Below are 16,409 nucleotides of genomic sequence, written 5' to 3' on the forward strand. Positions count from 1 at the left end.
TACAGTACCAACACACAACAAGGTCCTTATAAAGCAGAGGCTGGCAACCTACACTCAGCGGGCCATATCCAGCCCACTAAGCTATCTAATCCGGCTTGCGGATAGGGCTTTTGCAGCACTCAGCAGCAGAAGTTTCCCCATTCCACCATGGGGAGAAGTAGCAACAGCGGACGGTTCCAAGCATTCACGTGGCCATCTGTCCCTGAGCTGGTTCATTCCAGCTTGCAGCCTAAAAATGGTTGCTGGCTACTGTTCTAAAGAATCGTCTGAGCATTACCATAATAAAAATAAAAATAGTAATGAAGTTTAAAACCTTAAAATTCACCTTACATCTTTTCTCTAAAACCAATATCTGCAGCATTTCTATTAACAAAGGCAAATATAATAAAAAAATTAAATTACAATATGTTAATCATATAGCCCAAGGAAGATAATCTCTCTCTAAATTAAAGTATTTTTTAGCATTCAAACAGAAAGCTAACCTTCCAAGTTGTGCCAGAGAACTCAGATTAGTACATCCTTCTGCTTTAATAGGAGTGATTTCCATTTTTGTAATATTATTATTTTCATTTTCTTGCTCGTATCTTCATACATTAAATGAACTGATAAAATAAAACAAGTTCTGGGATCTTAAGTAGTCACCACTAGGCCTGTATGAAGTGGCAAGTATTGACTTTGGATTTGAATTCAGCTGATTCAGAGGCACTCGGGAACCAGCAGCAGGAAGGAGAGGATCCAGGCACATGTGTGTCCCGCACGCACGTGTGCCCCCTTACTAACTCACTGACCGGAGGCAGCAGCAGCAGCAGCAGCAGCAGGGGCAGCAACAACTGATCCCCCGAAGGTAAGTGGGGTGGAGGGACCTGGCACAGCTGAGCCGGATCCAGAGGGGAAGCCCCCCGGGTCCCATATAGCTGAGCCAGTTGGGAGCTGTGCTCCCGAGCCGTGCAGCGCAAACAGAGCGCGCCGGTGTTTGCGCCGGCGGGCGGGCAGGAAGGGCCAGGAGAGAGACTCCTGGCAGGGTACAGCGTAGACACCACACAGATCTACAAACAGCAGCTTATAGAATGGTGTCAACGAGGAGTGCTGTTAGGGCCTCTGCCCAGGGGGCCAAGCCTACCCGGGGCTGGTCTGAGGCCTCCACCCAGACCAAGCCCATGGGGGAGCTGATGTCCCCCTACCTCCTGGCCTGCGGGGGATCCCCAGCAGGGTCGGGGGGGCAGAGATTGGGGGCCCCACACCTGTCCGGCAGGAGCCCGTCTTAGGGCTCTGGGGGCGCAGGTGAGGGAGCTCCGGGAGGAGGTTAGCAGGCTGAGGGGGATCAGGGAGGCGGAGGATGAAATTGACAGTTATTTCCTTTCCCTGCAGGACCAGGCACCTAAGAAAGAAGCATCCCGGGGAATACCATCCACAGCAGAGTGGCAGATGGTCACATCCAGGACCGGAGCTGCTCGCAGAGAACTGGTACCAGTTCCTCCAGTCCGACTGGAGAACAGGTACGCGGCCCTGGCGACCTTGCAGGAGATGGAAGGAGAGGAGGAAACACTTGGGCAGGAAGCAACACCACATTCTCCACACTCCGAACAGGTCAAGAGATCCAAGCGGACCGAGAGGAGGAGGCGACAAGTGCTCGTCATAGGCAACTCCATCCTGAGAGGTACGGAAGGGCCCATCTGTCGCCAGGACCCCTCAACACGAGAGGTCTACTGCCTGCCCGGAGCAAAGATTCGGGACGTGACGGAAGTAATCCAGGCCAGGATTAAGCCCACCGATTACTACCCCATGGTCCTAGTCCATGTGGGTACTAATGATGTGGCCAGGAGAACCCCCGATCACCTGATGATGGACTACAGTGCTCTGGGCGGAGTGCTGAGGGAGTTCGGTGCACAGGTGGTATTCTCTTCCATCCTACCAGTGAACGGACGTGGAAGACGGCATGAGAACTGCATTAGGGAGACCAACTGGTGGCTTCGGCAGTGGTGTCTCGAAGCAGGCTTCGGCTTCCTGGACAACGACCCGCACATCACGACGAGGGACATGCTCAGTTGGGATGGGCTTCACCTGTCCCCCGAAGGTAAGCGTGTGTTTTCTTCTAGGTTGGCGGATCTCCTCCGGCGGGCTTTAAACTAGGCTCGTCGGGGGGAGGGGAAGATGAGGGCAGGGGAAGCTGTGGACCACCAGACCATGTGGCACCCACAAGGACAGCCCAGCCTGAAGAAGGAGAACATTGGGAACCTGCAAGCCATGGGGCGGCCAGCACTACAGCACAGGTAAGCAACGAGAAGGTAAGAAATAAGGGGCCCCTTGGGATTCAGAGCTGGGGGGCAGCAAAGGCACCAGTCACAGGGCTCAAGTGCCTATATACTAATGCTAGGAGCATGGGGAACAAGCAGGATGAACTAGCGCTCCTGCTTGCACAAAACACCTAAGACTTAGTAGGGCTAACAGAAACCTAGTGGGATTCGTCCCACGACTGGGCAGTACATATTGAGGGTTATAGATTGTACAGAAAGGACAGGGTGGGGAAAAAAGGGGGAGGGGTTGCGCTCTATGTCAACGAGCAATATACATCGACCCTCATCAAGACGGAATCGAAGGATGAGGAAGTAGAAGGATTGTGGGTTAGGTTACATGGGGGGCAAGGAGAAAGGGATTTGGTGGTAGGGGTCTGCTACAGACCCCCACACCAAGGGGAAGAACTAGATTCGGGGCTCCTGAGGCAGCTCTCGGAGACCATAAAAGCTAAGGAGGTGGTAGTCATGGGGGACCTAAACTACCCAGACTTCTGCTGGGAGACGCAAACAGCAAAGTCCCACCGTTCACGCAGGTTTCTAACCTGTGTACAGGACCTCCACCTGACACAGGAGGTACATGGTCCCACTAGGGGAAATGCCTTACTGGATCTGGTATTGGCAACGGGGGATGACATGGTAGGGGACCTACAGATCGGTAGCTATCTGGGAGACAGTGATCACCTAATAATAGAATTCTTCATAAAACGTCGAGTGGGTAAGGTAACTAGTAGGGTGAAAGTACTAGACTTTAGGAAAGCTGATTTCAATGAACTCGGGCGATTAGTCAAGGACGCACTGCAGAGTAGGAGTCTTGAAGTGATGGGAGCCCAAGAAGGGTGGCTGTGCCTTAAGGAAATGATCCTTCGGGCACAAAGGGAGACAATCCCGATGCGAGGAAAAAGAGGGAAAGGGGCCAGGAGGCTTCCTTGGCTGACCAGAGAAATCCAGGGCAGCCTACAGGCCAAAAGGGGAGCACATAAAAAGTGGAAACAGTGAGAGATTACCAAAGAGGAGTATACCTCCTCCGCTCGCGCTTGTAGGGAGGCAGTTAGACGGGCCAAAGCTACCATGGAGCTGAGGATAGCATCCCAAGCAAAGGACAACAAGAAACTGTTTTTTAGATATATAGGGAGTAAAAGGAAGGCCCAGAGAGGAATAGGTCCCCTACTAAATGGGCAGAAGCAATTGGTGACGGACAGGGGGGACAAGGCTGAACTCCTCAACGAGTTCTTTGCCTCAGTGTTCCTAAGCGAGGGGCAAGACAAGTCTCTCACTGGGGTTGTAGAGAGGCAACAGCAAGGCACCAGATTACCATGCGTAGACCCTGAGATGGTGCACAGTCACTTGGAAGAACTGGATGCCTTTAAGTCGGCAGGCCCGGATGAGCTCCATCCAAGGGTGCTGAAGGCACTGGCCGACATCATTGCACAGCCACTGGCGGGAATATTTGAACGCTCGTGGCGCACGGGCCAAGTCCCAGAGGACTGGAAAAGGCCCAATGTGGTCCCCATTTTCAAGAAGGGGAGGAAGGAAGACCCGGGCAAGTTAAGAGGCTGTGACTTGGATGACTACACAGTCCGGTGGGTGGTGAACTGGCTAGAGGGTCGCACCCAGAGAGTCATGGTGGATGGGTTGGTTTCGACCTGGAAGGGTGTGGGCAGTGGGGTCCCGCAGGGCTTGATCCTTGGACCGATACTCTTTAATGTCTTCATCAGCGACTTGGACGAGGGACTCAAATGTACTCTGTCCAAGTTTGCAGATGACACAAAGCCATGCGGAGAAGTGGACACGCCGGAGGGCAGGGAACAGCTGCAAGCAGACCTGGATAGGTTGGACAAGTGGGCAGAAAACAACAGAATGCAGTTCAACAAGGAGAAATGCAAAATGCTGCACCTAGGGAGGAAAAATGTCCAGCACACCTACAGCCTAGGAAATGACCTGCTGGGTGGCACGGAAGTGGGAAGGGATCTTGGAGTCCTAGTGGACTCCAAGAGGAACATGAGTCGGCAGTGTGACAAAGCCATCAGAAAAGCTAATGGCACTTTATCATGCATCAGCAGATGCATGACGAATAGATCCAAGGAGGTGATACTTCCCCTCTATCGGGCGCTGGTCAGATCGCAGTTGGAGTACTGCGTGCAATTCTGGGCACCGCACTTCAAGAAGGATGCGGATAACCTGGAGAGGGTCCAGAGAAGGGCCACTCGTATGGTTAAGGGCTTGCAGACCAAGCCCTACGAGGAGAGACTAGAGAACCTGGACCTTTTCAGCCTCCGCAAGAGAAGGTTGAGAGGTGATCTTGTGGCTGCCTATAAGTTCATCACAGGGGCACAGAACGGAATTGGTGAGGTTTTATTCACCAAGGCGCCCCCGGGGATTACAAGAAATAATGGCCACAAGCTAGCAGAGAGCAGATTTAGATTGGACATTAGGAAGAACTTCTTCACAGTTAGAGTGGCCAAGGTCTGGAACGGGCTCCCAAGGGAGGTGGTGCTCTCCCCTACCCTGGGGGTCTTCAAGAGGAGGTTGGATATGCATCTAGTTGGGGACGTCTAGACCCAGCACTCTTTCCTGCCTATGCAGGGGGTCGGACTCGATGATCTATTGAGTGATCAATTTGGTGATTCGAATCACTGTCCCAATTTGATTCGGTCAATTTGAATCTGAAGATTCAGCAGAGATTCTGAGATTCGGCCACAGACTAAACAGGCAGCAGTCCTCACCACGCTGGACACAGCTGCCTCCAGCTGGTAAGTCTGCTGTGGTGGGTGGAGCAGGGAGAGAAGGGGTGTGGGGTGGGCAGATCAATGTCCCCACAGCGAGGGAAAGATTGGGGTTGGGGATGGGACAAGATGTCCAGCTGGGGTGGGGGGGCACAGGAAGGGGGGCTCCCGCCACTGTGCACTGCCACGTGCCACTGGTCCAGGAGGACACGGGAGTGGGTATGTACCCCTGAATCTGCACAGGGCAGGCTGGGCTGGACTGTGCCCTGTATGGGTGGTGGAAGGTGCTTGGAGCAGGGGCTGTGGCCTCCCGCTGCTCACCCAGTCTCCCCATGCCTCCCAGACAAGCCGCGGCTTTGCCCTGGCTTGGCGAGCAGTGGCAGGGCATGGTGGCAAGCGTGTGCACCTGGATCAAGCAGGGGCCGACAGCAGGGGCTATGGGGAATTTTAGGGTGGCTGCAGCCCCCATATAGCCCCCGCTCCACTGCACTCTGCAGGGGGGGAGGGGGGGGTGGAGCCAGGGCTGCAGCTGGGGCTAGCCGCCCAGAGTGCAACCCTGTCTCTGCCCACCCTGCAGAGCAAAACCCAGCAGCAGGCTAACCTCCTGGAGCGCAGCCTGGCCCAGCCCACCTCGCACAGATCTGGGGACACACACCTGCTCCCATACCATCCTAGACCAGTAACAGTGTAAAAGGGCACACGCCTGCTCCCATGCCCACCAGCAGCAGCACACAGTGGTGGGAGCCCCCCTTCCCAAGTCCCGCACCCCCCACCGCCCCAATCCCTCCCTCGCTGTGGGGGTGTTGATCTATCCCTCCACCATGCCCCTTCCCTCACCCCTCCACCCACCACAACAGACTTACCAGCTGAAGGCAGCTGTGTCCAGTGTGGTGGAGGACTGCTGCCTATTTAGTCTATGGCAGAATCTCCGAATCAGCACCAAATCAATTCGGAGGCTTCTGATTTAATTTGAACCTTTTAATTGGTCTCCCGATTTAATTCGGATTCGGAGATTCGGCCACCGAACCGGGCCGAATTCCCTCTCAATCAAATTGGTTACCAAAGCTTCACACATCCCTAGTCACCATATTCAATATCATAATAGCCTTTAGGACTAATGTTAAACTACAAGGCTTTGAACTCCAGCTGAACTGTGTTAAATTTCCACAAGAACACAAGAGCAATTAAAAAAATAAATCTTAGACAAAAACACGGGGTAAATGGGAATTAGCTAAAATTAACTGAAGGAAAAATGCAACAGAATGTTATACTATTAATTTCAAATATTAGACATCCAAGAAACTGTAAAATGAGATTATGGTAGTGTTGATGTGATGTTACTGTCTTGATAGTCCAGGGAATAATGCAAAAGGCAAGAATTCTTGTGGACTGTATCATTTATTGAACCAACTACAGGGTTGGGATAGACAAAGACAAGCTTTCAGGTATCACAGGACTGAAGAAGAAAAATGCTATAACTGAAAACTTGCTTGTATCAATCCCAACCATGCAGCTGGCCAATAAAAAGATACTGCCCACAGTAATTTTTACTTCTCTTAAAATTAGGTTAAACATTTTTAAGTATGAAAACTCGCAATTAATGTATCCCCAAAGCTACTGCCTGTGTCCTCTGCCCCAAAACAAGCATCATCAGAATAATTCTAAAAGTATAATTATGAGTCTATAATGCATCTTCCCACCACAGCTGGTTCCCCATCGACAGAAATGGGCACCTTAGAATTCTGAGCAGGAATGGAAGACTTGGAGCAACCCACAGAAATTAAAACTAAAGATTCTGCATAAAGCCTACCACATAATGAAGAAAAGACAGTTTATCTGGCGAAAGAAAAACAGTGATTAATTTTGAAATTCATTTATGACGGGTGAAAGGAACAACACCATCAGCACAAAATCTTGAGAGCAGCCCTTTCATGCTCCTGTACAATGGGACAGCACAAAATACAACAAATGTTACTTTCCCCGCTGCATTACTAGTGTCTTGACCCTAACTTAGAGACCACCAACTAATTCCAGTTAACTAAACATCAACTGGGCCTCATTTGAACAATGAATTTAGAAATGAAAAGCTCTGCATCTCATTATTATCCACTCCCTGAGATGCAAGCCCAACATATGTTTGTCTTCAAATTAAGGTCCTTTTCATAATTTGTCTCTTTGTAGATTTTATGCTAAAGACCAGCACAACTCTTCACCCAGCTTCTCTCTCTACAATCAAAATTCCCTATACAAGTACAAACTACACTATAGGTAGGCTGGCTGGAATAATCTAGGTGGGGATGGTCCTGCTTTGAGCAGGGGGTTGGAAAAGATGTCCTCCCAAGGTTCCTTCAAACCCTAATTTTCTATGATTCTATGTGAAGATCTCAAAAATGGCTTACAGTCTCCCTCAAAAAGCAACTGTTATCTTACAAGCTGGAGGAAATAGAAGTACAAGTGAAATAATATTCTCAGAACCCCAGCAAATCAGGGACAAAACTGGACACACAATGGTGAACTTACAGTTCCATGCCCTAAACATTAAACTATACTTCCTTCTATCAGGGAAGAAGCACCAATATCTTTTAAGTACAATAACTACTTTGACATAAACTTACACGCATACTTTTTACTTCTCCGAATACACTTGACTTACTAGTTTTAAGAATATAAAAAACAGGGGATATAGCAGGAAAACCGTAAAAAGAAAAAAAAATTCTCCATTTTTCAGTTTATTTACTCTGAATGTTTGCAAGTGCTTTGAGGACATTTAGTTTCTCCTGATTGCATGGGACCTTCACGCAGCATAGATTTCACAGACATTAGGGCTGGAAGGGACCTCGTAAGATCAAGGGAAAAGGAAACATTTAAAAATGGAAAAGGTAAGATTGCAAAACAAACATATTCAGGAGGTGGTGGCACAGATAGGTGTAGTATCTGAAATTACTTTTAATCCTTTTTTTCCATCTACTCGTTTTCAGTTGCCACTAACATTTAACAGATTTCTCTTGTTTTTAAGACTGGAAGGGGAAATGCAGTAGAAGGCTATTCATATTAAAAAGAAGTTATATCCATAGTACAATTTTGCCCTAGCAACATAGCAAGATCTCTTCTATTAATGAAGGAAAATAAACTAGTCTTTGCTTATAAAAGCCAACAGCACCATACTTTCTGTACTACAAAAAAAGAAAGAAAAAAGACATGCTGCTCTAATTTAATGTGGTCTCATATCAGACTATGAGAAAATCACCTGATCTATTTTTGCTAAAGAAAAGGGAGGCAAAATGTCTCCAGGAAAGGTTAATTGGATAAATAAAAGGGATATAAAGCAATTAACTCATCTCTATGGCTCAGTAATAGAGTTGGAAATGAGTGACAGTAGCAGACTTTATGAGAATAAAAGATAGAAACAGACAGAGGCTTAATAACAGCCATAAAACAAAGTGGGAGGCAGTTGAAGGGTTCTACAAGTTTCCTTTATCAGGTATATAAGGCCACTTTATAAAATAATCATCTACTGCTGTGCTTGAGATTCAGCTACTTGTCTGCCAAACTGAGATGTCTTGGGAACACTTTCTTTGGTCATATGTGTATTATCTAAAACTAAATTATCCATTCAGAATTAGCATGAGTTGAAGGCATGGACTTAAGTGGACTGAGACTTTAAAAAAAAACAAAAAACCAAAAAACTTAATGAATTGGCCTCCAGACAATACTGGAGTATTCTCCAAGCAACCTGAATTGTCAATCAGAAAGACATCTGACGCAGAAAAATCTTCTCAAACTAAAAGGTGATAAATTCACTATTAAAAATGGTAACTTCCCAAAAGCCTAGTTCAAGTCAGGACTCCATTGGACTAGTGACATATACGATATAAAACGATTGTCTGTCCTAATCAGTTCACATGTACCTTTATCTACCATTGCCACTTCAGTATGTATACTTAAACTTAATACGTAATGTGAATACCAGAAACTCCTTTGAAAGAACGAAATACTTTTCCTCTTCTTCACGCTCATTAATGCACAACACATACGTAGGCCGTCATGCATCTAGCCCACAACTTTTGCCTTTTGGGATCAATATTGTCACCTTTAGACATTATGATAGGATGGCTACAGCCTAAAATCCTATAAAATAGTACTAAGGTAACAGAATTGACCCCTAAAAGTATGAAGTCAACAGTAAGAAAAGGCCCCTCATTCTTCTAATACAGTTTGGAAAGAACTGAACCACTTCCTTCACAAAAATCAATAATGATAGAAATACTAATGTCCTTAACAGAATTTTATTCAAAACTCTCAATAAATGGAGCTCTAATGCAGAAAGAAGCTGTTCTTCAAAGTTTCTATTGACGACATTTTTCCTTGAAGTAGACTAGTTAGGACAAATAAATGTGCTATTACTTACTTGTGATACCTGCACTCAAATCTGAGCCTTCTCATTAAAAAGCAACCCCCCACCACCCAAAAAAAAACCACCCTAGCTTTCTAATAGCAAAAATAGGCTTACAAGCTTGAATCAACCATTATTTCTGTCTGAATCTAGAAACATCTTGAAAGAACAGATCTGATGGCAATGAGAGCTGCCCCAATTTGAATGCATACTAACACTGAAACTCAACAATCGTCAACATGGTAGACATTTATACCATTTCATTCCTGTCTAAATCATACAACAGATCTGACGTTCACCTGTTATCACTGAAGGCAGAGTATGAAACAAATACCTGATGAGAAAGATGACAGTAATGGTGGTGATGGTTGGTGATAATCTGTATGAATCCATGCAAATAGTGAGACTGGGGGAGATCAGTTTATACACAGAATTTGAGATTACTACTTCTTTTCAAAGTAGAGTCCTCCCCTTTCACCTTTCACAGAAGCTGCAGCCTCGAAATTAACGCCATGCAGGAAATAAAGTCCACACTAAACTTATTCTGTCCAGATTTCCACACCTGAATATCTTAGGACTGCCTGTATTTCCATCAGTGTACTATGTAACTGCTTCTCACGTTAGAATACTGAAGTCTTAGAATTCTTCAGTCTTTTTCACTTCCCTAGTATAAGCAGCTTAGTTTGCTCCCCAATTAACTTGATCTTTTTAGAAAAGCTCTTATAGGAGAGGGTTTTACAACATGAAAGTGATTAGTCTTTGAGGCTAAATACAGACCGTCAAAAAGCCAGAGGCTGAATCAATTCAGTCTTTGCAGGTTAATCTAAGCTGTGTAGATTGAACAGATAAGCAATGAACAGACATTCACTTTTGATTCCAGAAATGCAGCCACATGCCTGCAGTGGCCCAGGCCGAAAGCCAGAAGGGACTATACTCCTCCCTGCTCAGCTGGAGAAGATAGCTTGGGCCAAAGCCAGACCACCCACCCAACAAGGGAGAGGAGATGCAAAGCAATCTAGGATGCTGGGGCACTCTGGGTTACCTTGAATCTGGAGGGGATCCGAGACAGAAGTTCAATAAACCGATTTAACCTAAATCAGTTAAGTCTGATACTGCATCCATCCAGGTGCATCTTAAGCTGGTTTCGGCCATTTTGAAAGCGGTTTATATTCACTGAACTTCTGTTGTGTTACAGATGTGAACTGGTTTCCAATTGCTTATACTGGTTTATATGTAACTTCTGTCCCTAGCCTGAAAATTTGTTCATAGTTACAGCATCTTGGTACAGGACAGCTTGTTGCCCTCTTCCACATACTTTATTCTAGGCTTTGTCTACTGTATTATTTAAAAGAAATTCAACTGTTCTAAAGCACCATGTATGGAAAACTGATCACTTACACAGCTGAGTCCTAACTCCCTTGAAGGTAAGGATCAATGCACTGAACTAGCAAAGGCCTGGGTCAAAGCTGTTTTATATTATGGCACATAGAAAACAAAAGTAGATGAAAAGACTGATTTTACCTAGTAAGAAAAGAGGAAGATCCTCAAGCTGGAGTTATGTCATAGCCACGTTGAATTCAATGGAACTATGCCAATAAACCAGTTCAACATCTGCCCCACCCACCATCTGCAATACTACAGAAGCTGGACTTGCAGTGCAAGGCTCTGAGAACTGCTCCATTTTATCTGCAGGTTCTAAAGAAATGCCTGGCTGAGAACATGAATTTCTAAAACTTCAAGGTTCCCCAGTTAAGACTATAATAATGAAAAAACGTTATTTAATCCTCTGATTTTTCCTTCATATTAGAAATTTAACTTTGATCTAAATCAGGGGTTGGCAACCTATGGCCCACACACCAGATCTGGCCCACAGAACTATTCAATTTAGCCTATGGACTTCAAAGGCATTTGGTGGCAGGGGGCCTCAGGCAGCAGTACTTTCCCCTGCCACCAAAGATAAAAGGAAATGCTGGCTCCGGGTGCTTTTTCCAGTGGCACCGCTGGGAACAGTAGTAGTGGAGGCTGTGTCCTAGCACCTGCTTGCCTATCTGACCCAAACAGTTCAATCTGACCCACAGCTTTAAAAGGTTGTCAACCGCTGACCTAAATAGTACTTAGTTAACAAACCAATCTACTTATATAGCGAACATCAAACAATGCTGTCAGTAGATTAGTCCACTAATGATTGAGGTCATTAAGAAGCACTTCCAGACTAGCTCCTCTTCTAGGAACAGAAACTTTTTACTCTTCCATAGACTATAACTACCCTTATCCCTCTTCCTCTGCCTTAAGTTCTCAAGTAAGCGTAACATAGCATTAAAGCATTCCCAGGGGAAAGAGCCACTCGAGTGACAAAAGTGCTGACAAATTGCCCTCTTCTGCATAAGTAGTTATGGACTTTATTTTTTCTGTTTCACAACTAAATGCAGTGAATCTGTGTATGTACCTTACAGGAAATCAGCAAGTTGAAGGGAATTTACAGCTGCATATTATTGTTATAATTAAGAACAGGGCCAACCAAAAATATAGTTAAGGCCCTAACCAAAAACACATATCTTGGTCTAATTTACAATGTATTTTATACATTTAAAAGTTGCATTCAGATCAGGAGCGGACAGATGTATATCCTGCAATAGTAAGTAGCTATTACTGTGCCTCCGTACTAAGTGGAGGAGCAAGTAACAGCCTATTTGCCTACAGCAAACAACTACTCTGGGATGGACACAGACAGCTGAAACCTAAACTAACATAACTTAGAATAGTAGTTTCACCTTTCAGGGATAATTTTCCATTGAATTGGACAAAGTTACTCCAGCTTAGGGTTTTGCTTCTTCTGTCAACTACTGTTTTTACCATTGCATTTATTGATGGCTTAAGTTCTCTCAAATCGCTCTTCTCTTACCTTTTTCATCTCTTCTCATTTTCATTCTATTAAGTTTCTTCTGCTGCTCTCTTAGCAATGCCTGCTGTTGAATCTCTAGGGTTTGATCATCTCTTGGAGGATCAGGGTACATATATCTCAAGTCTGCTCGTGTTTCTGAATCTGTCACAGATACAAATTTTTAATTTCCACTCGAAACACCGTTTTAGAAACTAATTTTAAGTGTAACCTACATGCATTTGAAAGAGTTAGTGCCACCGATAAAAATAGCCAAAAACCTGAACAAGAGCCTGTAAATCTGAAAAGACTTCACAAAACAATATCAGCACATATGCAGCGTGGTAAAGCATAGCAAATACAGCAAGTAACTTTAAGGAACTACATGCTGCCAAAGGAAAAAAAATAAGTTCAGAAGATATAACAAAATATCTGGATTTTCTCATTGTGGTTAGATTATCAAGAAATAACTGAGTCTCCTAATAATTATGACTAAACTATCCACTTACCTCTGTACTTAAGATCATTAAACTCCCAGATATTCTGTATATTCACAGCGTCAGCTGCTTCCTTTGATGAAGGTCGCCTCACTGGAGCCTGCATCCGAAGTCTGGCCATATCAAATACATCCATTGGATTTCTCTCCCTCTTCCTGCTTGAAAAGTTTGTAAGTCAAACAGAGCATGACAAAGTGTTAACATTCATGGGTTGTTTGAACAAATATCAGTTTTGGTAATACTGAAAACTTTTACCTTCATATTGCATCTTCCACTCAAAGTATAAACACTGTGCAAAATTTGAGTTTAATTTTGAAAATAAGATTTATTTTTGTAATATCAAAATCCAGTACAATCTTGAAAATTCAGACAGATGCCATGGAAATGAGCTTTATGATCTAACAAGATCTTTATTTAATTCTAATCCCTAGTATAGTAAAAACTGTTGAATTTTGCAGAAAAACAAAATGACAAAAGCAGGGTTCCTGTGGAATTGGTTCATTTAATAAGCAAAGTTCAAGTAATATGCAAATTAGGTTATAGAAACAAAAAAGCAAACTTTAAATTAGCAAGATTCTACTTGAAAACAAATTTTAACACTAGGAAACATTAAAATAAAAACCTATTTGCTGGGTCAGCTATGTGCAATACGAAAGAAGTAATTCTTGGTGTCCCTATTAATTCAGATAAACAACTAGCATCAGCTATATACAGTATATACACTAATATACTGTATATAGCCTTGTCCCAAGCCTTTCCAAATCATTGCTACATATGGAGTCCTCCATTGGTACTCATGGAGGCCCATCTTATGTATATGGCCTACTGAAAACACTGCATTTCAGTAGCAGATCAGAAAAGATTTACACTTGCAGCTACTTGCATACAACCCATGATACTTTCTACTGTCACAGACCAGGGAAACATCATGCCAAATGTCCAAAATAGCACACTTAGCTACAATTTCATTTTACCAACTATTGACATCAGCAAAACTGAATACAAGCATATGAAGAAAAATTGTAATAATATCTGTAAATTTTAATATATTTCAAATTAGAGAACAGATTAAATAATAGATTTGGTAGAGTACCTGACTTACCTGTGAAACTAAACACAACAATTTAAAATTATACTGCAAGAACTGGGACATTTTATTTTATGAGTTTTTAATTTTTTTTGTAGGTATGTTTTTGTTCTGACACATTCTGGAAGACTATGACAGACCATGTGAGAACTAGCCTCAAAAATGTAGGGTAATCTCTCACCTTGTAGTTATGTCGTCTTCACTGGCCACATTTAGCAATTGTTCCTGCAGTCGCCGCTCTTCACTACGAAGCTGCTTTCTCATTTCTGTCAGCTCAGTTATCACATTTTTTCTTTCCTCTATAATTTAAACATCAATAACTTAAAAATAAAAGGTGTGAAAGGAACAAAGCATTTATTTGGCCTGCTTCAGAAATCTAAGGTGTGAAAATGTTGATTAGTTGTTAAACATGTTAAAGAACAAGCCTTTCATATATTTTAAATTAAATTAAATTAAATTAAAAGTCAAGATATCACTAAGGAGGAAGAAGCATCCAAAGTTATCATTTAGAAGCATTTCACCTTGAAAAGGTGTGGGGGGTAGAAATTGTTTGATCACACCTACAAAAAAATGACCTCAAGCATCCTGGCTAGCTTTAAATGACAGAAGTGGAAGCTACTACTTCCTTGATTATGATATGCCTGTCCACCTACATAAGGAGTCTGATTAGTAGAAGAAAGGGATGGTTTTTGAGTCAGAAGGTAAAAGTGTCAAAAATTGCATTTACACAGCTACACAAGTGGCATTTAAGCATAGAATGATGAAAAAGGATTTGGTCCTAGTCTCAGAGGTTATCTAGAAATCTCAAGTTCAAGTGCTAGCGTATATGTATCCTTACTTCCCACAAGAGAATGGACTGAACGCTTTGGTGTGAAAAGTATTTAGTGAAGAAGAGGGCTCAGTTAAGATTTGCACTGCTTTCCATCTGGTGTTTATTTTAAGGCCAAGTTCCTTTACAACCGAGTCAGTCACTGACTCCTAAAATGTTACCCCTTCTATTTCAGTGCTAAGAATTGCAGGCCACTATTTAAAAGAACACAAAATACACAGCATATGGTTTTGGCTGCCTGATCTTTCTGTGATCAGGACAGATTTTTAACAGGCTGTAAGGCTCTAAATAGACTCTCCATTTGTCCCAGGAGAAAGTCCCAGCATCCTAGAGATGTCCAAGCATACTTCTGCTGGATTATGTAGGATAAAACATTCTAAAGCTTTTTAGGTGATTCCAGGGACAAGTTTGCTAGGCTGTGTTACCTCCCCTGCCACCAACAAGGAGCAAAGCAGAAATATAAGGAAAGGTGAGGCACATAAATGAATGAGCTGCACCTGTTTGGAACCAGGTCAGGCTTGTCAGGGTGACAATATTTGGATCTTAGGGAGCATTGGATTTGCAGCTGAATAAAAAGCTATAACCTGTGGCCAAAAAAAGCTCTTAACCACAAGCCAGAATGGTATGTTAAAAGTAACATTGGAAGATGCGTAGGCAAGTATTTTCCTAACAATGTAGTAGTGTTGTAAGATATATAGCTCATTGTGCAAGGAGAACAGGATGCAGATGACCGGCTACCATTAGGAGATAAAGCAGAAGCAAGACCTTGGAGACAGTGAAGAAATCAGCAATAAACCACAAATGACTGAAAGAAGCCAGGGTCTTAAGCATCCGCACATAGCAACGTATATGTAAATAAGTGAAATGCATAGGCAATTCCGTGCTAATGAAATAGACAAAGGTGGAGCTTGAGATGGGAGGGAACATGGGTGGAACAAAGGAGGGACAAAGGTGGAGTAAATGTTATTGAGTATAAACCAAGGTGTATAAATATGGAAAGAACTAATGTTTGCTGCAGCTCCCCAGTTCATTGGAGTTTTGCCCAAAGCTGTCTCCATTTTGAATAAAGCTGTTGACGAGCAACGCGTGCATGTGATGCGTGATGACATCGATCCGTTGTCTCCCTAGTCGTTGGGCGTCACATGGAATCGAGGTCTAACAAGTCTCATCTCAAATGAGATGACTACAGCCTAAAAGAAAATGCTCTTAAAAAAAAAACAAAAAAAAAGCAACAGGATACTTGCAACACAATCAGCAACAGAGCTTACAACACAATCATAAAATAAGAGGGTTGGAAGGGACCTCAAGCTTCATCTAACCCATTCCTAGGCAAAGATTCAGGATTTACTATTATTCCTAAGCCATATGCCCATCCATTTTATGTATACTTGATTTGTTAAGAGACAACTAATAAAGAAAAATGATTAAACAAGGGTAGAGAGAACAAAACTCTAGGGAACTTGCTTTACAAACTAGTATATGCCCATGCACAAACAGTTTCATAGTTTGTAGGGTCGGAAGGGACCTTGACAGATCATCAAGTCTGACCCCCTGCCGCGGCAGGAAAGAGTACTGGGATCAAATGACCCCAGCAAGGTGTTCATCTAGCCCCCTCTTAAAGACCCCCAGGGTAGGAGCCAGCACCACTTCCCTTGGAAGTTGGTTCCAGATCCTAGCTGCCCTGACTGTGAAGTAGCGCCTCCTGATG

The 16,409-nt window shown here is 43.9% G+C and overlaps 1 protein-coding gene across 16 annotated transcripts in view; it reads right to left on the minus strand.

Moving 5' to 3' along the window:
* CSPP1 (centrosome and spindle pole associated protein 1) overlaps window positions 1-16,409 on the minus strand; it is a 121,207-nt gene that overhangs the window by 27,727 nt on the left and 77,071 nt on the right. For 14 of the 16 annotated variants that reach the window (XR_009460711.1, XM_059724011.1, XM_059724008.1 and 11 more), the window contains 3 exons: window positions 14,054-14,171; window positions 12,798-12,943; window positions 12,313-12,453 (listed from right to left, as the gene is read on the minus strand). Coding sequence is in view for 15 of the 16 variants with exons in the window: in XM_059724011.1 (XP_059579994.1) it covers window positions 12,313-12,453; window positions 12,798-12,943; window positions 14,054-14,171 (405 nt within the window). In the remaining variant the exon portion in view is untranslated. The remainder of the gene's footprint in view (window positions 1-12,312; window positions 12,454-12,797; window positions 12,944-14,053; window positions 14,172-16,409) is intronic. The other 2 variants (XM_059724020.1, XM_059724014.1) reach the window with 1 other exon arrangement.

This window comes from Alligator mississippiensis, chromosome 3 (genome assembly GCF_030867095.1).
Source record: "Alligator mississippiensis isolate rAllMis1 chromosome 3, rAllMis1, whole genome shotgun sequence".
Lineage (NCBI taxonomy): Eukaryota > Metazoa > Chordata > Crocodylia > Alligatoridae > Alligator > Alligator mississippiensis.